The sequence below is a fragment of the Macroventuria anomochaeta genome, assembly GCF_010093625.1.
Source record: "Macroventuria anomochaeta strain CBS 525.71 unplaced genomic scaffold BU25scaffold_17, whole genome shotgun sequence".
In the NCBI taxonomy this organism is placed as follows: Eukaryota; Fungi; Ascomycota; class Dothideomycetes; order Pleosporales; family Didymellaceae; genus Macroventuria; species Macroventuria anomochaeta.
Window position 1 is genome coordinate 622963 of NW_022985378.1, and position 23100 is coordinate 646062.

The 23100-nt window shown below is 51.2% G+C and overlaps 8 protein-coding genes across 8 annotated transcripts; 4 read left to right on the top strand and 4 right to left on the bottom strand.

Moving 5' to 3' along the window:
* Positions 1–732: 732 nt before the first annotated feature.
* Positions 733–1433, top strand: BU25DRAFT_421884 (uncharacterized protein; the record flags this gene model as incomplete). Its single annotated transcript, XM_033708118.1, has 3 exons — positions 733–927; positions 1038–1105; positions 1187–1433. The coding sequence occupies 3 exons, from the start codon at positions 733–735 to the stop codon at positions 1431–1433; spliced, it is 510 nt and encodes a 169-aa protein (XP_033561668.1).
* A 420-nt stretch (positions 1434–1853) lies between these two features.
* Positions 1854–2343, bottom strand: BU25DRAFT_341731 (uncharacterized protein; the record flags this gene model as incomplete). Its single annotated transcript, XM_033702878.1, has 2 exons — positions 1854–2110; positions 2157–2343. The coding sequence occupies 2 exons, from the start codon at positions 2341–2343 to the stop codon at positions 1854–1856; spliced, it is 444 nt and encodes a 147-aa protein (XP_033561669.1).
* Positions 2344–6465: 4122 nt separating this feature from the next.
* On the top strand, positions 6466–7368 carry BU25DRAFT_421886 (uncharacterized protein; the record flags this gene model as incomplete). The annotated part of the gene is made up of 1 exon (XM_033708119.1): positions 6466–7368. The coding sequence occupies one exon, from the start codon at positions 6466–6468 to the stop codon at positions 7366–7368; it is 903 nt and encodes a 300-aa protein (XP_033561670.1).
* A 1126-nt stretch (positions 7369–8494) lies between these two features.
* On the top strand, positions 8495–9243 carry BU25DRAFT_66079 (uncharacterized protein). The gene has a single exon (XM_033711997.1). It carries the CDS (start codon positions 8726–8728, stop codon positions 9122–9124), a length of 399 nt encoding a protein of 132 aa, XP_033561671.1. The 5' UTR covers positions 8495–8725; the 3' UTR covers positions 9125–9243.
* A 431-nt stretch (positions 9244–9674) lies between these two features.
* On the bottom strand, positions 9675–11531 carry BU25DRAFT_411082 (uncharacterized protein). The gene has a single exon (XM_033706457.1). The coding sequence runs from the start codon at positions 11338–11340 to the stop codon at positions 9943–9945; it is 1398 nt and encodes a 465-aa protein (XP_033561672.1). The 5' UTR covers positions 11341–11531; the 3' UTR covers positions 9675–9942.
* A 1049-nt stretch (positions 11532–12580) lies between these two features.
* Positions 12581–13532, top strand: BU25DRAFT_66111 (uncharacterized protein). The gene has a single exon (XM_033711998.1). The coding sequence runs from the start codon at positions 12819–12821 to the stop codon at positions 13299–13301; it is 483 nt and encodes a 160-aa protein (XP_033561673.1). The 5' UTR covers positions 12581–12818; the 3' UTR covers positions 13302–13532.
* Positions 13533–14333: 801 nt separating this feature from the next.
* BU25DRAFT_411084 (ribosomal protein L22e) lies at positions 14334–15128 on the bottom strand. Its single transcript, XM_033706458.1, has 3 exons — positions 15067–15128; positions 14745–14980; positions 14334–14675 (listed from the first exon to the last, which is right to left on the bottom strand). Exons 1-3 carry the CDS (start codon positions 15079–15081, stop codon positions 14549–14551), a joined length of 378 nt encoding a protein of 125 aa, XP_033561674.1. The 5' UTR covers positions 15082–15128; the 3' UTR covers positions 14334–14548.
* Positions 15129–21076: 5948 nt separating this feature from the next.
* Positions 21077–21892, bottom strand: BU25DRAFT_341575 (uncharacterized protein; the record flags this gene model as incomplete). The annotated part of the gene is made up of 1 exon (XM_033702874.1): positions 21077–21892. A coding segment is annotated over one exon (816 nt), but the record flags the coding sequence as incomplete, so codon positions are not given.
* Between the last annotated feature and the right edge of the window lie 1208 nt (positions 21893–23100).

Below are 23100 nucleotides of genomic sequence, written 5' to 3' on the forward strand. Positions count from 1 at the left end.
AATCAATCAATCAATCAATCAATCAATCAATCAATCAATCAATCAATCAATCAATCAATCAATCAATCAATCAATCAATCAATCAATCAATCAATTAATCAATCAAGCCACATAGTTGCCCTTTCCGCCAAAGCCAGTGTCCGGGTTGAAGATGGCGGCCTTAAAGACCTTGATAGAGTTCGGATTTTGAGGCTCCGCATCTCGAGACCAGTCCCAATATCTAAAAGCCAGGTTAGTTCATGTTTACAAAACGGCAACATCAGGGACTTAGACTTATGGCTGACCACCAGTGTAGCCATACTCGTCCCGCAACGCCTTCTCATATGTCGCAAGAAGTATCGATGCCAGAGAATATGTTGCGGTAAATGCAATAAGTGAAGGTGTAACCGCGCAGGGCAGTAAGTCAGGGGTAACCGCGCGAAGCAGTAAAATCAGTATATTCTGTTGTGTTGTTTAGTGTTCTGTCTCTCTCACTCGACCCCCAGCGGGGTCTGTTTACATGACGTATTTGTCGTTCAGACAGAAAGTGCTATTGGAACAGGCAAGAGCACTGCACCAGCACACGTGGCAGACATGACCGCTTTACTCCATAAACCGTCACACAATAAAGTGATCGACCCAGTGGATGTCCAAAGTTTGGTCGTTGTGAACTGCATCATGATCGTCAAAGCGATTGACAGCATTTTCGATGCCTGATATTAATTCTTCTTTGTCAGACAATGGACAGCATCGATGTACGATTTCTTCTGCGGCTTAACAGCTGTCGCCTACGACACGACCGTTAAGGAAGATTTTTGGTTGGGGAATGGGCTCTCGTACCACTCAAGCCTTTTTGGCGGGTTCGTGCAAACTCTTGAGAAGCTGGTTGCTGGTACAGCTGCGGCCTTCGCAACTTTCGCCAAACATATACCAAGGGACAAAATACCGGTAAGATGCATATCTCTTGAAATTCCCAACTGCCGAAGTAACGCAATTGCACGCCTTCGGATCGTGGTGCGACATGTCCGGTTCTGGAAGCATGTACCGACTTCGTGCAGCAGCTGGACACCTTAGGCAATCAATACCACAATGTTAGCTCTCCCAGTCCACGAATCAGAGGATACAAGTAGGTCAACTGTAACGATTTTGATACTCTACAAGTCAGGTCTACAGCATCAACTCACTGTTCTATGCTCACTGTGGTTAGATGCTCGCCTATTGCTCGCTATTACAGCTATCTTGGAGGTCCTCTGCGTCTTTCAATCAACACAGTACATTCCTCCAATTCAAACCTCAAGATTAAACTTATCCCGTTTTATGCGGGAGCGACGGCTGTTAAGAAATTTTCCGCCTCCACTCGAAGCTTGTCAGATTTTGAATCCGGTTCAGACACCAGCAGGGGTGGTTGTAGTGGTACCACGTTGTCCATGCGAGGAGTGTCTTTTTCTCCGTGATCGCCTATCATCTCATCTTCTTTACGAAGGACTGCGGTTACGATAAGGACCAAATTCACATTATACTGTATGTTTGTGGAGCTCAAAGTCCATGAACAATCGCCGCACAACTACATGCGATCACCACAACTGGGAGCATGTGTCCCAAAAGATGTCTAGAGGACCAGGCGGAATATATAATTAGATACCTCACAGGCTGTAGGGATGCGCATCACTAGTGAGGTGCATGAAGAGGTTGGTTGTAGAGTGAGGGAGTCGTTTACAGAAATCTTTAGTAGTCTCTGGAGGACAAGCAAACAGCACGACCGAGCAAAGATCCACACGATGTACTACCAGTACAGGGCAATCCTCACACACTAGTATCGGTCACATTGTAAACTGTCAAGTGTTGCGGTCTTACTCAGATGGATCGCATGGCCCTTACATACCGGGAAAGAACTGCAGCAGCAGCTGCTCCGCCACCTCAGCCAGCTTGTCGACCACATAATCATCCTTTCCCACAGTTGCCCTCAAAATGGTGTGTGAGAAGCCGTTACCGTTAGCAAATACACCGATCCCCACCACACCATTGCCTGTCGTCTTGGCGGCCCAGTTCTTCGTCGCGAAAGAGATGTCTTGGGGTTCGATGTGCTTGCCGTAGCTGGCCTGGTTGTGGCGGATGAGGAAGGCGATGTTCTCTGGCGCACATGTTAGCACACCCTTATAAGACTTTTTTGTACTTACCGCAAAGGATCAACGCCTTGCACTCGTCCTTGCGAGATGGAAGGTCGTCGTCGCCGTCGCCATCAAGGTCGATCTCACGGAGCGGAGCGAGGAGGTCATAGAGGCGCTGCTCGAGCGTTTCAAGCGCTGGGACAGGAATTCCTGGCAGACCTTGAGGGCCTGACCGACCTGGGACCGCTGTTGGCATCTGCATCGATGGCGTCATAGGTGTCGCAGGTGCTCTAGGCGCTGGCATGTTGGATGTGTTGCTGGGAGGAACAGGAGCGATATAAATGTCCTGAGAGTGTGAGACGAGGTACATGAGCGAAGATACAGTGGGATAGAGGTAAACAGAGTAAGTTATTAGCAATTGGAGTACATTTGTGGGCGCGACTAACGCGTCACGAGGCCTCTCCTTCACTTCACGCAAATTGACCGCCTACGGATCGCCCCTTACTTTTCAGTCTCGAAGGCATTCCACAAGCAGCAGGTTTAAGAAGGCGTATCATTATGTTCGCGCGCTTCTCAGAAAGCCACGGGTTGTGTATCAATCCTTGAGTGCGCGAAAAACCATCGCATCCACCTTGTTTTCCAACTCCTCAATTAAGTCAGTTTACGTGACCTGTACGCTGACAATGGTGACGAAGCTCTATGAGGTTGTATCATTCATGTCAATTGCAATTTTGCTCTTAATGACAGAGCCTTCGTTGGTTTTTTGCACTGCCATAGGGATGAAGAGGTCTTCCAGCCTGAGGGTCGCGAAACGGGTGCGAATGAGGAAATCATTGTCTTCTGCCGTATCAGGTCAGACAAAATATGAAGAGGCCCATGGATCATAATGATTGTCAAAATGTATTAACACCCCTCGACTTGGAACAGTGCTGCAATCAGTACATCTGCACCATGGTATAGTCGTGCGGACAAGCTTGTGAGTGGCTATTACTAATGTTGGTGCCTTGCATGACGTCTAGCAAGCTGTCACAACTGTCAACCAGACAACCAACAGCTACTCGGAAGCCTTCGCTTCTGTATGTTGTAGAGGACTTCAGTAGCGAGCCAGATTCAGAGGGGTCCATGCATTTTGGCAAGCACCGATAAGGTAAACCTACCGGCCAGAGGCATCAGGTCGACGTTACTGTCCTTATTGTTTTAATGCTCAATCATCTCGCGGGATGCACTGCTGAAGCGGTATCATTTTGCGTTTAGTAGTTCGAAGATGGTAAGTTGGGAAATGAACAAGTTCACAATGTCTGTGGAGTTTTATTTCTCGCTTTAATTCAGCGTGAAGCGTTAGCCATCCACGCTCTCTTCTTCACCTAGACGCCACAGACGACCAGAACTGGGTCCAATCTGCTCCAAGGCATCATGTATCCGAAACGAGCCTTCCATCATCCATCAGATTCAAGAAGCCCGAGTGACCAAGACTGTCGCTACACTTTTTTCCTTCTCCGAGCTTGAACAACCTTTTTTGTACTATTCGCAAAGATCTGAGACACTCAGAAACTATTCTATTCATCTTCTGCTCCAATTGTTGGAGAAATTTTCCAGTTGGCCCCTCCGTATTAACGACCACGCTTGATTTGGAATTACGGTGCACTACAATGGACGTGCGAATTGTATCGGTGGGTTTCAAAATGTGCGGACCACTCTGCCCATGGTACCGCATCAAGGCTTTACCCAGGTCACAAGAATACACAACACCTGATTGGCCAGCTAGCAGCAGATGTTAACAGTGAAGAAGTCAAAGGGTAGAGCTAGACTGTAGCATGACCATTGTTATGACATCTGTGGCGTGATGACTGATCTGTAGCTTCTGTGAGAGGCTGTGAAGGTATGGGTCAGGGTCTGCCCCACGTTATATATGTAGCGGTGTGGACAGCTGTAGAATACTGATAGCTACGGTGAACGATAACGTAGGACTATCGGGTCGATGGAATACTGCGCTGGATTGCTATCTAGCTAAGGAGGAGATGACTATATACCTGACCTGTAACACACTAGTCCAGGGTAATGGTCAGGGGTATAGTCAGACACTGTACGGACCAACCGATACCGCAACAATATATCCTACCCGTCACCCAAACCTCCAGCTTGACTTCTTGCCAGGTGGATACTCCTGCAGGTACCCGCGACTGTGCGCCAAATGTGGGGGGTGGTCCGCACATTTTGAAAATCATTATACACAACGAAAACATACTACAGCCGCACACCTCGACGGTGGGAAGTAATATTTCTATCGAGCCGAAGGCGGAATGATACCGGTGTCGGATCAAGAATGCTATATTCTCTGCAACACGAGTGAGCATCAGAGCTTACAGAAGACGAACTTTCCATACCAGCGAGCGCGGCGATACCGACTCTGCTTTCTATAGTATGGTAACGTTGGAAGTCGTCGCCGGTTCGACGTTGGAGTGGGTCCATACTGATGCAGACTTGGTAGATCTGACTTTTGGAGAGAGAACGATCCATGAAGCTTTAGAAGCAGAAGAAAAGTGGGTAGACAATCTTGGGTTTGATGACTAGCGTGCAAGCAATGTCGCTTTGAGTTTGATCTTCCTTAGCAAACCACAGGGCGGCCGCTTGACATTGCTAAGGACTTTAATAATAGCCTTGTCCCACTAACAATGCCATACAACCCGCGGATACAAACAGTGTTAAGTGATGCACACGGTGTGGGCCATGAAGTCTTCGAGGCGCGCGCATGGTAGGCTCACAGCGCTGTTAAAGCCCCTGGATTCCTCCTTCTCGGGAGAGTAGCAAGAAATCAAGAGCCTGGGCTTTCATGGGACAGCTCTTGCGCATGCAAACCAATCTCTTAGTCGAAGAGGTCCCTCACCATCAGGTTCACCTTGTGGGTTAAGATCTCCGTGATACGGTGGTCAGCCTCGATTGTAGTACCGAACGAGCCGTAGGATTCGTGGACAACAACCCTGATGTCCTGCTTCATGATTTAATCGTCATCGTAGTCGTCATCTAGGTTGCAATCCTCTCCGTCTTCGTACTCGCGCCACTCGGTCAAAGGAATTGACACAACCTCTGGTTCGACCTTAGGACCGTACTTGCCTTTAGAAGAAAAACGATGTTGCCTTCAGAGCAGCGTTGTTAGTGCAGAGTACTACAATCAGAGGAGTGAGTTGTAGCAGTCAAGGTCCTAATCTCCTTTCCTTCAGGCTCGCAGTGGTGGATGTTGAGGCAGTCGTAGATGTGCTGCTGCAGGAAAAGCGGGTTGGGGTCGCGCATCGTCTTGGTTGCCATTGTGTACTGTTTCGTTGCTTATAAGTGGGTGTGGAGTCTGGAGCTTGATAACAATGCAGATCTGTTGGGACGTCCACATGGCCCAAAATATTTCCAGAGCCAGCTAAGAGACTTAAGGCTCACTTCACCTAGGTTGTGTTGCCTCGATCCATTGACATGTACTCCTTCACTGTCACCCTTCAGTCGCTATTCATTATGGAAGCTTCCAATCGTTGTTGCTCTCTCTTGCTGTTGCTGTCGCCAGCCATTTTCCTCGCTCTTGTCAAGACAGGAACTCTTTCCTTTAAGGGGGACCACAGTAGATCCCTCTGCTGCTGCGCAGAGCTTCTTTCCTCACTTATTTGTAGTCATCACGTGGTGACCACAACTTTAATGCCAAACAACAGACCAATTCAGCGTTGCCGCTTTTTGTAATCCTGAGAGGAATGTAGTATCCCAGCTGGCGCTGGGAATTAAAGAAAGATAGTGGCCACTCGCTTGGTCGTCTTCACCTTGTCAATCTCACCTTCACTATCACTTGCTGTACCATGCAAATGCATGTCCCGGAGTCGTCGTATTCAAGAGTCGGTTCGTTATCGGTCAACATTGGGTGTGCAGCCATAATCTTAGAGCCGAACTGCTGCGTTGTGTAGACCTTTTCACCAGTCTTGCCACCTTCTTTCGCTCACAATGATGAGCTCGTTTTGCACCAGAACACTTCCCGCTGCTTCCTTCCACTTCGATTACAGCACCGCATATTCCCACCATGCTCCATCTACTCTCTTCAGCCGTCAACAGCCGCGCGCTCCAAGTTTATGAAATCACCAGCTAGCGCCGACCTAAGCTCTCGCCGTCCGATGCTGAGGATTGTGCTGTCATCCGCCAACTCTGCGCATGCCTATTTACGGTCGCAGAAGCATCAGTCGAAAACTTATCACCACAAGAAGTGGGTACACGATCCTCAGTACTGCGCAGATGCGTAGAAACTTTAGCTATTTTCATGGTTCAGGACCCGGCAATTCTCCGGATCACCGCGTTTAACTTAGAGCTGAAGGGCTATATCAAGTCATGTTGTCCGAACGTCGAGATCTGTGACATGTCTCTAGAGGTAGCAGCTTTCATCTTGACCGTGATGCGTCTAGAACGCCAAGCAGATCCAGAGTATTCAACAACGTTAACGGAGCTGCGCAATTTGGAGACACATGAACAGATCTGCAAGGCCTCTCGCTTGAACCGTAAAACCACCACGCGCATCAACCTCGCATTGTTCCATGGACTGCTGCCGAAACTCCGCGAGGGATATGGGTTCAGGGAGATGCTCGCCTTTACTCGCGCGTTCCGACGAGAGGATTGCCATCACAACGATCACCTCCCATTGCCGTTCATCCGCCCTATTGAGTACAGCATCGATGATACCGAGGTCGAGTATCAAGGGGTGGGTGAACGCGTTGAGCTGTCGACTTTCTGCAAGCCTGCTGAGTTGGTTCCAAAAGACACCGAATGTTCTGTGTACGTTACCGTGATCGACGGGTCAGAGCGAGACGAAGCCGAGCAGCCTGTGCTCACGAAATGCGGGCACACGTTCCATAAGCTGTGCCTGGATAAGTGGGTGAGTGACTCCAGAATGAAGGTGTCGAATACCTGTCCTTTGTGCCGCACAGTCTTGTGCAAGCATCGTAAGCGGCTGCATACGTCCCTGGAGGCTATCTCTGTTGTCAGATCCCACGGCGTGGATGGCATACCATCTGCTGACAGCTCAAGCATTGAGTCGTTGCAGTTAGTTGTCGCTACGCCACCTCGCGAACGCGTACAGTGGCTCGAGGCTCGGGTCACAGCTCACCTACAACTGATCACTGCTGCGACTGAGGGCGACAATGCATCAGATACGGATGAGTCGGGCCGTGCATCGATCGACTCTGATGAAGCAATGGCACCCCGCGAGATGTTCGAGATTCTTCGCGCAGAGCGCGCCGCTCGAATGCGTGTCGTCAATTGCTGAGTATGGTATATAAAGTTAGTTTCTGCAACCAGCTGAAGAGTAGTGATTGCCGCATGGAGTCCAAAATATTACTCCTTTATCAATTGGCTTTCCAGCTAGCCTCTTCCCTGGTGTGCTTCAATCAGTGTTCTCAAGTTGTCATGTGCATTGTGTAGTGCTCACCCTTTCATTTCTCCTGCAGTCCGCCAAACAGACTTGAGCTGCTGTTGGACGTGGAACAACCATTGCTGATGTCTCTACCTTCTCTCTTCTGGTTCCCGCTGTAGTGATGCCTCACCTTCGGTGTGCGATTCCGAAAGCAGAAGTGTCAATTGCACGGTCGGTGTCGCTGTGCGCCCAGCTTAAGGTTTGTGTGCGTCCTTCGGCTTCTATGACCGTCATCCGAATACATGATGCGGATTGAATATGAACTTTCAGGCCAACACCGTCCGCACCTTCTCAGCTTTGACAGACTGATTCCGCTCGGCATCCTGTGTGAAGTAACGGTGCCGGTGTGCGGCCTTCTGCAGCGTCCATACACGCCCACACGCCCACACGCTCACCCTTAGTGGCATTCACTGCTTGATGTCGTTGCCGGTGTGCGTCGAGCTTCGGCGGCAAGCTGCGTTTCCGACATCAGGGTCCAGGTTGTTCCACCTTACGGCAGAGGGACCAGTGACATAACAGAATGCGGCAGACAGCGCACTCCGGCAGCGATGCGCACTCATACTGAACGACAGCAAATACTCGAAGTCGGTGCTGGTGTGCGTCGGCTTTCAGTATTCATAGTGCTCAAATGCGCTCCCCGGTACGGATATCCAACTGGACGCACCATCGTGACCCCACGGTACATGGACACTACCAATGGTACAGAGAACCACCAGGATCGTGAAACGTAGCAGACAGCGTACTTCATCGTTAAAGTCCGTCAGCATTGTGCCGCCAGCCCTGCATCTGCTTGCGGCATTTCATACAGCGTATCAAAACGTGGCCACGGCACCCATCACCGCACTCAGCACTACTCCCGCTCTTCTCCAGGGCTCAGACCGACTACGGTCCCTCCCGCTATCAGTGACACGCCGATCAACCATCGCTCGGAAGAGCCGCACTGTGTAGTCCGCCAAGCCTCGTTCGGTCTTTCCTTCCGAGCTGGTCCTCGGAGTGAACTCACCTTCTCATGTACTCCATCGTGATTCCGAGGGCCCTCCACCTCCTCGTTCGATCATGATGTGTAGCCATTGGTGATGGAGCGCGATGGATGATGGATGCCGCGGCGGATCTCTACAAGGTCCTCATCCATCATGATGATATTCAGCGTCATCGCCTCTCGGCGGGCCCCCTCACGCCATGATTCCCATGTTGAGGCTCCACGATCCCCATGCTTGGGCAGCAAATCCCATCTCACACCATCAACCTCCATACCGCGATCGTGACCTCGATACAGGTTTTGTCCAGGTCCCTTCCAGAAGTGCCGGGATACTTCCCCGCAGAGCCGCACCACCGCACACCCCAATTAGGCAACCCTATCCCGCCTCAGCCTCCCTCTTCAGCCTCAACTCCCTGCACCCGCAAGAGGCATGCAATTCGGGTTCCCATACGGTTCTTCATGCTTAACCATGCGCGTCTACCCGAAGCACTACAGAACTCTTCTTTCCAGACCCTAGTCCAGGTGCACATCACCTGCATAAGCGTTGGTACTTTGCTATTCACTGTCTCTAGAGCCCGGGCCCATGTTTCCATGTGTCATAGACGCGCAGTGTGGGTTCTGAAGACGTGAAGACATCGAGTAAACGCGCACGTTGGTCGTCGGCTTACTTCTCGACGTGTGTGCTTGTGCGCAAGCAGTTGTGCGTCCTTGCGTTTATGCTGGCGTGCCAGTTAGACTTGTGGGTCCCTTAGGTCCCGCAGTGCGTTCGAGATCTCTTCTAGCGACGGGTATGCACGGACGGACAGGGCTGGTTGCTCGTCAGAAAGGTCTTGCCCAAAATGTGGATGTCGTGGGCTAGAAAGAAATTTCTAGTGGTTGTGGGATGTGGCTTGGCAGCCGTTTGCGGCGTGGTAGGGGTGCTGAATCTGATGAGTAGGTTTTGTGGCGCTGTCTGGTGATGTAGGTGAATTTTGCGGCGGTGAGTTTGGTGTGTTCTGGACGCAAGGGAGGATGGCGTGAGCTTGCATTGATATTGCGCACTCTGATGCCGAAATGATGTGGGAGCTAGTGTTGTATGACTCGGGTATAGCGAACACCACCAATTGCATGTGAAGATGAAGTTGTAGAGTTGTACAATTTTGCAGCTATGCTGCTGTGTATTACTATGTATGATGATGGAGAACTTTTTGATAATGCAAAACGCCAGTGGTATACCATACAGAGGAGCTCATGTAGGCTCAACTCAACCACTTGCCAAAACGCCGCGCTTTGTGCGTAAACAAGAGTGGTGAAAAAGCCCTCATAAGGCAAGCAAATGGGTATATCCTACACAGTCCACCAGAAACTCAAAGTTGAATCGCCAATCGACGTGAGAAGGAAATTCGTAAAGCGGGTTAAAATCGCCGAAACCGACGGTATTAAAGTCGTAGTGATGCGGGGTATCGTGCTTAGCTCTCAAGGCTGAAGGATGCTGAGCGAGACGTGGTGGTGCTGTCAGCGGTGGGGAACTGAATTTCGACGTCGTCCATGTATGTGGGTGGGCTGGCGGGGACATCTTCGTAGACAGGGGGCTGCTCCTCATCCCAAGCAATGCCCATACCCGAACGTTCGGTGAGAACAAGGTGGAACTGGGTGCGGAGGACGCGTGCAGCACCGGTAGGAGTGGCCTGGCTAAGCTTCTTGAGCGGAGCCCACTCCTCAGCAACGACCATTTCGATGATAAGGTTGTGCTTAACACTCATGCCGCTCTGGCTGTCCATGTCGCAGAGTGGCTTAAGGGCAACGTTGCAAGCGGCGTTGAACTCGACGTCAATCTCACCGCGCTCGAAGTCGGTCTTCCAGCCAGTCTTGACTTCCTCAGTCGCAATGGCGCGAACATCCTCGTGGAGAACGCCCTTGCCCTCGCCGCCAACCTTGGATATGTGCTTGGAGCAGGCTGGAGCAATGAACTTCTGGGTCTCCTCAATGCGCCAATTAAGCTTCCTGAGCCTCCAGCGAGTCTGTGAATCGGCCTTGTTCTGGACAATTCCTGATAAGCGCATCTCGATAGGGAAGTCACCAATCGGGTGGATGACCGGAGGGAGCTTGACCGAAGCAGTCAGGTTCGTCGGTGGGAAGATGCGAATGGAGTGCTTCTCATTGCCGGGGAAGATTGCACGCCTGATATCGACAGTACGCTTGTAAGTGATCTTGTCACCCTTGGAGGTGGTCGCTACCGCTGAAAGGTAGTAATTGAGGGTCGCAAGGCTGCCGTGGGTTGTGGCTGGTAGGTGACCTGGGAGCAAGTGACTGAAGGGGTAACTGTGGGGTCCATGGCGAAGAGAAGTGGGGTGTGTTAGGAAATCCCAGCTGTGAATCTCGGTGGTCTGGTTGGAGCAGTCGTTGCAATGTTGGGCGACTGGCTTCTTGGTTGTGACGATTGCGAGGAGCTTCATTTCAAACTTGTCGACTGTGATGTGGGGCTCATGCACGTTGAGCAGGAGCTGGCCAGTAAAAATAGCGCCCGCTGACGTCTGTGGGCTGTTGTAGAACACGACTGGTGGCGACTCCACATTCATGTTCATGGATGCAGCCACATGAGGTTCGAGCTTGGGACTGGTCTTTGGGGTGCCTTTGGGAGTACCCTTTGGCGAACCCTTCTTGGTGCCATCATGGCTGTGATGACGCACGAATGGAAGACGAGCCATGATGAGGTTTTCCTGTGACCTGTTCCTCTCTTCGACTGGTGGTGCGTATGAGTAAACAGGAGGGAACAGCGGCTGGGGAGTGGTGGTTTTGTGGTTGTCGAGCTTGGGCAACGGCGATGGCGCTACCCTAGCGAGGGACTGGAGCAAACGGCCTGGCATGGCTTGAACGAAAACTCTGGGGTGCAGTTGAGACGTAGGCTGCGCTGCAGGAAGGTGGGCGACTGTCCAATGACGTTATGACTTGGGTCCGGGGAAGCGAATGCAACGAAGTGTGCTGTGGCGCTATGCTTCAAGAGTTGATTTTGTACGAGTTTAGTTGGTGTGTAAGGTGTTGTGGCAGAAACATCTTCTGGGGAAGGGTCAATCTCAAAGAGCAGCTGTCGTCTGGGGAAGCCAGGTCCTTATAAAGAAGTCGTCAGAACCGTTTTGACTTTTTACCTGAGAGAAATTCCATGACTGGATGCCTCAAGCGCCTTTCGCATGATGCCATTCGGGACGAAGATCCAAGCTTTCAACGTGAAGACGCTAGTCTAGGTGCAGCAGGCATACCCCTGCGCCTTCTGCAATTTTTGGGTCAGGAGGCAAGCGCGCACGGCCTGCCGTTCTCTCGTGATCGCCCTCTGAAGCGACGCCACGCTGTCGGGCTTCCGTTGAGTTTGGACGTCAAGTTGCGAGAGAGTGGCCCTCAGCTGCGTTTGCGCCGGTTGTGATGAGGCTGGCTGCGCTGTCAACCGAGCCGACCGCTCGCTCAAGCGGCCTCGACAAACAGCGAGACCACCATAGCATCACACAATGACTGTTTCGGAGTGCTCGTTCAGGGCCACAATTTCAGTGCAACATCGTGCTTGCTCGATTCGCTTGTGCCCGGCCAACACACGCTGTTCGCCGACGGCTGCCTTTCCTCAAGCCCACATTCACGACGCATCATGCTAACCTCATGTCTTCACCAAGGGAAGACATCTGGGGTACTCAATTCCCAGAATCACGGCACGATCAGCTGCCACCTGACACCATTTGTGGGTTGACCTCCGTTTGCAATTGACGCTGCAACTCGATTCTTGGGGCATGGCACCCCGCAAATTGGCGTTGTGATGCTGCTCAATCTGGGTGAATGTTGAACATCTCCGTGGAAGTCGCTGTGCGGAGCAACTTCCCCTCATACATCAAGGACGCACTTCGTCACCGCTGAAATGACCGCCTGACTTTCTTTCAGTAGCCTCTTATGACACCTTGCACGCCCTGCGCACTCGACCGACATTGCTAACTGCTAATTGTGCAGCACCATCAACGCAGTCATGCTCTGACTGAGCATCGCGATTTTGATGCCAAGACATCGGCGTTATGTAATGCTGGGAAAATTTTCCAGGGTTTGTGGACCAAACAGAACATCAACTCGCGCCCGTGGCATGAGACAGCCCCACCTGCTCCCAAGACTCGAGCAGTTTTTTTACACTTTTTGGCAAGCCCGACCCGGTGCCTTGCTTGTCTGACCTGCTTTCGTGTCAGAGCAGGCTGAGGAACCCACATGTTGAGGCTCTAGATTGCACTGCAACCATCGCCGCCTTACTCGATCGCGCAACAGGGGCAACGCCGATTTGACTCCGAATATCCCGAAGTACCTAAGTACTCCGTCGGACATGCCCGAGGGGGCATCTGAGTCCGAGGCTGCTCATCTCAGGATGGCGAGTCCTGAAAAGACCAGATCACAACACCAAGCCATTATTCTTACGATACTTCGCTTATTGCCGGGGCCATCAATCGGACACCATGCCGGCGTGCGTCGCTGTCTGAAGCCGCAGGTCCAAGTGCACCCTGTCCCAATTAGGAAGTTCATCTGCAATCTCATTCGTCAAACCAGTCAACCATGGGAATCTCGAGCTCTCGCCATGTGCTTCTCATCCCTGAACCAAGTTCGTGTTCGCAGCCACAATCCCCATCGGGCAACTGCAACTGTTTGCGTTCGATCTGCCACACTCAGCATGCCACGCGTTGCTTCAGTGTCATCGTGTCGAGACTTTGCGTGCTCTGGCGCCATCCCTTCGTACTCACGACGTGCCATGTCACCATCTGCTGTACACATCGGCCAGGATCTCACCACTTCCCAAACCCTTTGTTCATAGCGTGTCTGCAGCATCTGCGGAATGGCTCCCGGCAAGGTTTATCGTCGTGTCGCTAACCTTCCCGTTAACCATCTTGCCTTGCATTGCGGCTCTTTAGGGCCTTGATCAAGATCTGGTACCAATCTACCCCTCTGCGGGCTGACTAAAGATATTCTTTCCATCACTAGGTACCATGGTACTCCGACGTCGCTTCATGAGGCTCACTCTGCCGGCTCACGATGTGCTCGTTGCGAGTTCTCATGCCGTGAGGCCGCCCAGCAACCGCTCCACTGCCCGCGTTCGCTGGCACTCGTATAAGCCCATCCAGGCTCTCATGATGGCCCACATGCAGAGACTCCAGACCGTCTGAAGGATGCACCGGGTAAACTTTCCTAGACGTGCATTGTTCAGCATATCAGCGATGACCTCCCTCTCACAAATTGCGCTAATCACTCAGGTACTCCCTTGCACGTGCCGTAAATCATGAACTCACACAACCTTCCCAGCCCTCAAGGACCCCTCAACATCGCCGATCCTACCACTGGTCGCCATACACATATCAACTTCAAGCACAGTCAGATGTTTCTTGACAAATTGTCTCGTACTGCTCGCCACGACAGCTCCACAACAGCATCCAGGTTTTGCATTCTACTAGCCATCAGTCCACGATGGACAACAACCTGGCTGTCATCGACTCCTCTAGCGAGTAGACAGTCTACACATGACATGTAGACTGCGCACAACTTACATCCACCGATCCATGACGCTATGTTCCACGCTATGAGTACGGGTACACTTGCGGATACTCGTTTGTACCCGTCCTTGCACATCTTGCGGAGTTGACGAGGCTCTACTTAGAGCTGCATGCTATGCTAGTGCAAGAAGAATGTGTAAAGGATTTTTAGATGGAGGGGCAAGGCCTTACGACCACCTGATGGACCGGTGAGGTGGTGGTGAATTTCGGCACTGTTTCTCTCCACAATTCGCGCAAAGCGGGATCGAACGAGATTCCGTCATGGATTCTGGTAAACGTGGGTGATTTTGCAATACGATGAACGAGCCGACATCACTAAAGCATTGCATATATACAGCATGTGGCAGATGCACCAACTCGTTTGATCGTGCTATCTACCCAACGGAACACCGCTCTTTCCCTTTCCTGGACCCGCAAGCTCAATGAAGAGCATTTCGTTGTCCTGGTCGTGATATTACGCGACCCATTCATCTTGACATCGTGTTGTGCGGAGCCGTCAATAAAGACGTCGCGCTTACTCGTCGTCATCCTCAGCCTCGTCGTTGACGACGTTGAAGAAGCGGAGCTCGTAAACACCCTTGGAGGTGGAGACGACGCGGAGCCAGTCACGGAGCTGCTGCTTCTTGAGGAACTTCTTGGTACTGCGCATCGTTAGCAATTGCCATTCCACACGGTTTACAACGCTGCGCATGCGCCGCAGGTGTACGTACAGGTACTTCAGGTAGCGGCCAGAGAACTCCTGGTGAGCAATGACCTCGATCTTGCCATCGCCCTGCTGGGAGATTTGAATGACATCGCCGAGGTTACCGGTGCGGCCCTCGACCTTGATGCGGTCGTGGAGAAACTTCTCGAAAGCCTGAATGTCGAAGATCTTGTCGTTGACGGGCTGGCTGCAGTTGATGATGAACTTCTTCGTCACCTTCTGTGCCTTCTTGGCCGATGCCTTCTACATTGTCGTATTAGCCTACTGTTCTGCACATCTTATGGGATGTGTGCGATGCGTGATCACAGACAGCAAAGCAGTGTACGTACGGTGTTGGGTGCCATTTTTGATGTGTGGGAGAGCGCAAAGAAGTGGTTATCCTGCGTAGAGCGTATGTGGTGTTGAGTCGAGGTTGGTGCTTGCGGAATTTTGCGATCGTGGGCGCGCTAGTGATGCCAAGATTTTGCGTGGTGCTGCCCCGCTGTAATCGGCTTGCTGTTGCTTCAGCACATGTCAACACCATCGTAGCTAACAATGTCTTGTTCACCATCCAGACGCAGCGGAGCATAAATTCAATGAGCGTTTTTTGATACAAAGAGGTTTTCAGCATGGAAGCTCCACCAGCCGGACTTGTTTCATAGACCTCGACCGCTATTCGAGCCGGTAGTGTTCAAAGCCATCTCCACCGTTACACGGTCCGGCTTCTCCAGGGTTTGCATCGATGGTCCGACAATCGCACTCACAAAGCCCACAATGAGAGTTAAAACCAGCATGACCACACACGCCTTGTGTCGATGTCACCTGAAGCATGCCCGGATCCGACGTTTCAGCTTAGACTCCTCTAAGATATCAACCAGTAGCGGAAGCCTCGCGCCCCAGTATTGGTTCCGCCTGCCAATAACATTCACATCGGAGTAGTTCGATGTATCCACTTTCAGACCATCGAGGTCGAACCCGGCTTTTGCTGCAACAACTGAGCTCTCTTCATCTTCCCATGCGTAGAGGATATACCGCAAGGTGTATAGCGTTTCGAGCACGACTTGTTGCGAGAAAACTTCTCTGATTCACGGTGAGATAGATCATGTGTCTGAAGAGACGACTGACCTGTCACTAGCCACGGCTGGAGCGCCTTCTTTACTTCGACCTAGATCCTAGACCTGATGAGCTGGATCACTGTTACGACATCAATTCACGTCTCAGAGGGAGAGTTGCCAAAATTGTCCAAGAGAGACACACAAAATCTTGTGGGATACAAGCCATGATGTTCGGGAAAACCGAAGCGGAAGCAAAACTGCACGTGGTCACCTTCTGTTCACCGCACATAGAAAGCGCATTGAACGAGATGTGTGGATTCTTCTTATACAGGTCGACAAGGCACCTTCGGCGATATCATTCAGGTCGTGTATGCGAATGGTAAAATTCTATTTTACGGTCTTACCGCCGGCCACGTACCATGCGCTCTACAGATTCACGACCGGCTATCGCAAAGCAAACAGAACGTCATGGCAGAAACCCAAGACCGCATTTGATGTGATGGAATGGACTTCTGACAACAACGTGATCGTTCAACTGCTGGACACGCAACAGTTGCTTGAGGTCCAGGCTGGGCGCGCAGAAATAACTCACAATTAGGCCCTATTCAGCGTGCGTAATCCGCAACCCAATCGAGCTGCTCTCACTTAAAATTTGACAAGCGAGAGTGCTTCGGAGACCCATCCAATCTTGAGAGCAACCAAGCCAAATGTGCACGCTATCACTCCGATCCTGTCTTACTCCTTGTTCCTGCTGCTGGCACACGTCGTGGAGAGTTCCCCCAACTGTCCACCGATGTATGTTTGGAACAAAGTGGATGCTTTCTCGATGCTTATGTGCTAAAGACAGCTGAAGGCAAAGGTATATCGCTGCCTTTCTCGCACAATTTCTGCACTGACACAAAGGCCTTAGTTTCCTAGGGAGATTCGGGGTGCATGGGCCCTTCACGTTGCAAACTCGGAGATGTATGGGCACCATGTCGTGACTAATACTTTCGGACAAGCCTATGTGCTTCCTGTCCTTGAAACTTATGATAATATAAAACTGTGTTCAGGAGTCAGCTCTGTCAGTCTACCTGATGCTGCGGGACTCGCAAAGGCTGGAAACTTTGCAAGATCTCGTGAAGCCAAATCACAGTGCTTCAAGAGGAAATAACCCATCAAAAGATGAGTTGGGTTGAGGAGTGTGTGGAAGGGTTGAGAGTCTTGATTGGTCTATTTGGCTATGACGAGGATTGATCGGGACTATATAGTAGAAGGGGATAGCAGTGAAGCAAACCAAACTAACTGAATGAGCTGGACTATCAGTGCAGTGGGCCGTTGGCAAACACTGCAACAGGCCGCTGGTAGACACTGCAATGGACCGTTGGCAAACGCTGCAATGGACCGCTAGCAAATACACCCCCACAGTGAATGAGTGGAAGATCAGAATTTCCCCAACCTACTGGTACCTGTACCGTGGTTTGTGTGCGTAACTGTCCATCCTGCTACCCACTGTATCGCATCCTTGGGTTATCTATCCTGGTCGTGATGGCTGGCTTTGTGAGACCAACCTGGGAGAGGAAGCAATTATGGGCAACCCATTCAAGCGGCATTGTGAGGCCGTTGGCAGCCATTGCTGTAGTGCGGATGTGTTGTACCCTTAGTCTGCCATCACGGACGCGCTCCTTGATGTAGTGATAATAGAGGTCAACGTGCTTAGTACGTTCGTGATGGCCTTTGGCTTGCAGGAGCTTAATGGAAGGTTTGTTGTTGCCGTAAATGAGGATTGGGTGAGTGTCGTCTGAGGTGTAACAAAGCTGGTGTAGTAGTCGATGGAGCCACGTAGCTTCTTTTGCAGCTATCGTGAGGGCGATGTATTCAGCTTCTGTAGTTGAAGTAGTGACCAATCGTTGTTTTGCAGATTTGTGACAGACTGTACCACCGGCAAGCTTGAAGAGGTACCCGGAGGTAGACTTACGGTCTTCTCCATCTGCAAACGATGCATCACTGTATGCGTGAAGGTCCAGGTTGACGTTGCCACCCGTTGGAGACATTGTTGCGAACATGTCAAACTTGAGAGAGGTACCAGCTGGCGCCTTGTACGTCATCACAAGGTCCTTGGTGGTATTAAGATAGTCAATGACTTGTAATGCGTAGTTGTAGTGACGTGGAGTGGGCTTGCTCATAGCGCGCGCAAGGTAGCCAATGTGGAAGGAGACATTGAGACGGAGCTGCGTGGCTGGGTAGAGGAGCTTGCCAATGATAGTTTGGTAACGTGTCAACTCCTGTTGTGGGACATTGTCGTTGTGGTTCTTGAGAGCTAGCAAACTAACGTTGGTCGGAGTGTGGCGCGGCTGAGCGTGTTGACGGTCGTAATCAGTGATGAGTTTGTCAATATAAGCCTCCATGGAGAGCTCTATAGCTCGGTTAGCACGATCGTGACGTATTCGAATACCTAAGTAATGAGCGATTGGGCCCAGGTTGCGACATTTGTATTTGCTGTAGACGCGGGACTTCAGCTCCTCCATTGGAGAGCAAGTCTGGGTGATGAAGATAATGTCATCAACGTAAGCCATTATGATGGAGCCGTTGTCGTTGAGAAAGATGCACTGGTCAGCCTCAAGCGGGTGGAAACCGATTGAGGCGAGATAGCAAGAGAGCTCCTCATACCAGAGTCGTGGAGAGCGACGGAGACCGTATAGGGCCTTGCAGAGCTTGGCCAGGCGTCCGTCCGGTAGACAAATGTAGACGGCTTCATCGCTATCCATGTGTCTGTTGAGGAAGGCTGTGACAACGTCCGCTTGGTTGCACTCTAGGTCAAGGGCGGCGACCAGAGCGAGTAGCACTTTGAGTGTTGTAGCGCGGGCAACTGCTGCGTAGGTTTCAAGCCAGAGGTCGACATCCTGTCGATTGCCGCAGATGACAAGGCGTGCCTTGAATCGCTCAAGAGCACCGTTGCCCTTGAGCTTGTATTTGTATACCCATTTCGTCGGCAGTGCTTGGATGCTTGGCGGGAGTATGTTGACTACGTCCCACATCCCGTTATCATTGTGAGACTTATACTCCTCTGCCTCAGCAAGGAGCCAGTCCTTGGAGTAGACGTGTTGACGGGCTTGCTTGCCGTTGACAGGCTCAGGTGGAAACTGTAACCTTGTGGCCGATGGGGCCTGGACAATCGCCGTTGCAAAACACCGTGCAAGAGCAACTGGGATATGTGGATTGTAGAGGGCGATTGCAGCAGCCGTCTTTGTTGTGGGACGTTGCTTCCATGGACCATCAATAATATTGCGGTTTTCTACGGCAGCGGATATGTCCAGGTGGCGTGGTGCCTTGGGACGACGCGTTTGCACAGTAGGTGGTTGCAAGTCGATTGATTGATTGTCATTGTCAGCAACCTTGTCAGCAGTGAAGTCTACACCGCCCATCTTGGGCGCGTCGTTGTCATGGCTGTTATTGTCACCCCCAGGTTGTTTGATTTCTCCACCCCCAGGTTCTCTATCTTCTTGATTGACTGGAGGTGAGTGGTGTATTGTAGGTGGAGTGAGGAGACTCAGGGGTCTGAACGTTATTGAGATGGGCTTCTCAGCGTCACTGTTGACAGGTGGGAGATGTCTGTCAGTCTCGACTGTGACGAGGTTGTCGCTAGGCCAAGTGACTGAGTGTTACAATCCTACGTCCCACGATAGGACAACAAGCAATAAGTAACCGCCAACCAAACACGGAGGCCTGGGGGAAAGGTGCAGCAAGGCAAGGCCGCCCGGCCGGCGCCTAGAGGATTGCTCTCAGCCGAGCTGACACACGTGACGGAGCTCGTCAACGAGCAAGGTCACGTGAGTGCTCGTCAACGAGCATGACATGATGCTCGTCAACGAACATGGTACGATGCTCGTTGACGAACCGCAATCCATCCGGATTGGCCAGGACCAACTCTGCTTGTCAACGAGCAGATCTGGTGAACTGTATATATATGTGTAGGAATACAACCCTTATGGTTTGTGTTCAACCTCGTCAATTAAGTTTGTCATTGGATCTCAACCAACCTTCGAGCTAGACAGATTGCCTGTACTACTCATTGTTACCCCAAGCCGTCGTTAGGTGTTTCACCCAGGCGACTTACCCCTACTGTTCCAGAGCCAGAGTTCATCCTCGAGAACCAATCGAATAGTGCTTACGAGCTTTGCTTAAAGTACGACTTCAACACTGAGCTGGTATGGATTACCTTGTCATCGACAGGGTCCCACATGAGGTAGATTTGGGAGCCCTCTTGACCTACAAAGTACATTTTTATGGTGCGTTGGTCAAACTTGGCGCCAGTCTGACGGAGTTGAGCAGGTGTATGGACGTAGCCGGCCTCCCCATAGGTGCGGAGAGTGCTCAGATTAGGCACTGGGTTAAGGACCTGCATGTGTTCAAGTAACAACTGTTGCGGGGTCTTACTGTCTGGAAGTGCCAATGAGAGAGTATGGTTGAGAAGGTCAATAGCATAACAAGAGGGATATGGCCACATAGTCTTAGGGACGTGTGACACCACGTTGACCATACAACGGGAGCGTAACCCAGCCAGACAATTGCTGGATTCTGCTACACCATTCTGATGTGCAGTGTATGGGGTTGACGACTCAAAGACTGTACCCTTAGACTCAATAGAGCGCCGCGTGGTCTTGTTGATAAGCATAGTGTCGTTGTCTGTGTGGATAATGGCGACACATACACCGTGCTGCGTCTCCATGCGGTCAAGATACCGCAAAAACGCACCTTCAATGGTTGCCTTACAATCTACGACGTTGATCCATCGATAGCAAGAGAAGTCGTTTGTGTAGAGTATCCAGTACTGCTCACCGTTGACGCCGGTGGGCTTAACGGGTCCAACGATGTCAACATGGACACGGTGTAGCAGGCTCGTCAAACGGTTTGGGGAGCGTCGGGAGACCTTTTGCTGGGACTTATTTAGTAGACAAACTTCACAGGAGAAGTCATCAGTGTTGGTAAGGCGCAAGCCTGTAGTGGTATTGACTAATTCCCGCAACTTAGAGACATTGGCATGGCCAAACAGCTCATGTAGCTCATAGAGAGTGATGTTGCGCATAGGCGTTAAGACAGAGCTTTGTTTTGTAGAGTGTACTGCCGCAAAGGCAATCCCCTGAGCTGCTTCAGTCTCATTGTTGGCGAGTATTAGTGTAGGTATTCCATCAATCTCCGGCATGAAGGCTACCTCCACATCGTTTGGCCTGAGGTACAGAGCATTGTGCCAGCCGTGATAGTAGAGGTTCTTAGTCTTGAGCTTGGAGTGTGATAGGACTGATACAAACATATCCGGCGCGTAGAGAATGTTGTTGAATGTCACAGTGTGGAGGGTACCGCTAGAGGTAGCAACCATAACAGTGATTGTACCTTTGCGTGTAATGTGTATGGGACCAGCTCTGGTGTTGATAATTGCGTGGTAGTTGGGGTTGTGGTTGAATTTGACGAACTTACTGTAGTCGTTACAGATGTGGTCAGTACTACCAGTGTCGAGGATGAGACAATCGTGGTATGCGCCGTCGTTGGCCTTGTGTAGGACGTCGTCGGAGAGTTGCACAGTAGCAAAAGTGAAGTTATTCATTGCAGTGTTGACGCTAACGATGGCTGCGTTGGCGCCAGCTCTCTGCGATTTGCTCTTAAGCCTGTCAGCATTACGCTCACGCCACTCTTGTGGCGCCTTCTCTGGGAAGGTGTACCAGCAGTTGTCACCGGCACCAGCGTGTGGGTGACCGCAGTGCTTACACTTGGGGCCACGGGAATGGTCAGTGGACTGTGACGGCTTCTGGCTGTTGTTGCCGCCATTGCGAGTGCTGCAATAACCGTTGTTGTTGTGGTTGTTGTTGTAGCTGCAACGTTGAGGGTTGTCGCTGCCATTGGTTCCGTTACCCCCTGACTTGCTATAGTTGCCGTTACCTGCCTTCTGCTTCATGGTAGCGTAGGTGACCTTGACTGGGTCGTTGCGGCGAGCCTCATCATTGAGCTCGTTGCACATTTGGTCAACCTTGGGGATAACGTTGCGGCAAAGGTCTGCGCGTCGATTGCGGGCATACTCTGGGTACGCTTCCTGTATAGCGAGGATGAACTGATAGACCTCACACTTCTCGGTGATAGTACAGTCCATAGCATTGATTTTGGCAAGTCCTGCCGTGAATTGGTCGGTAAACACCGCTGTCGTAGGGCAGTGATGTGCTCGGAGACTGAAGAAGTTGCCCCAGATAGTACACTCTTTGGCGACGCCGTTCTCGCAAAAGCGGGCAATGATAGCCTTGTACTGGGCGTCAACAGAGAGGTGGAGTACACCTTCAAAGATATCCCGTGGGACAGTGTTGAGGATAGCAAGGCGGAGGGCTGCATCTGCTTGCTTCCAGTTGGTTTGCTCTGCGAGAGCACGCTTGTGTTGCTCATATTTATGGGCATTGTCAGCGCAAATGCGAGCTTGTAAAGTGACCAGCGTAGCTTGATCTGGGATAGCTGAGGTTCCCGTTGTGGTAGGTTTGTCATTATAGACAAGGGGGTTGACAATAGGTTCAGTCCATACTCTGCTGAGTAGGTCGTTGCAGGCATTGGCTCAGGCAAATAGCTTGAACGCTACTTCCCATTGCCATAAGTTAGTACCTGTTTTGTCAAGCGCTGGCACAGCAGAGGCGTCAAATGGAGCCATTTTTGCTGCGCCTGGTGTTGGTATGTTGTTGTAGGAGGATTCTGGCTCAATGTGGTGTAGCTCCGCAAGATTGGACGGATAGCTACAGTAGTGGCTGCGGAAAGGCTGCTCCGACAACATCGCAAGCTCCCAAAATGACACTCGCGTAACTGCTGAGTGCACTGGGTTGCTAGCTCGTTGAAGAGAGATGGCTCATAACCTGTGGAAGGGTTGAGAGTCTTGATTGGTCTATTTGGCTATGGCGAGGATTGATCGGGTCTATATAGTAGAAGGAGATAGCAGTGAAGCAAACCAAACTAACCAAATGAGCTGGACTATCAGTGCAGCGGGCCGTTGGCAAACACTGCAACAGGCCGCTGGTAGACACTGCAACGGACCGCTAGCGAACAGAGTGCTCAAGTCAAACTTGGCTCAGGTACATTGCAACGGATACCTGAGCATCTCGAAGCACCAAAGCAGAGGCATAGAGTTTTCACGGACCGTCAAAGCTACTTTGTTTGACCTTTTGTTGAAAGGCTTATGCAGCAAAGCGTCAAGTTAGACTTGTTGAGTGCTCTGCTCAACAAACCCTCACAGAATCTCTCTTTCCAAGATATTTGTAATGTAAAGACATTCTTCAAGTTGTCAAAGAGCCCGACTATTTAGCCGCAAGCTTGTGTCTAGTTGAG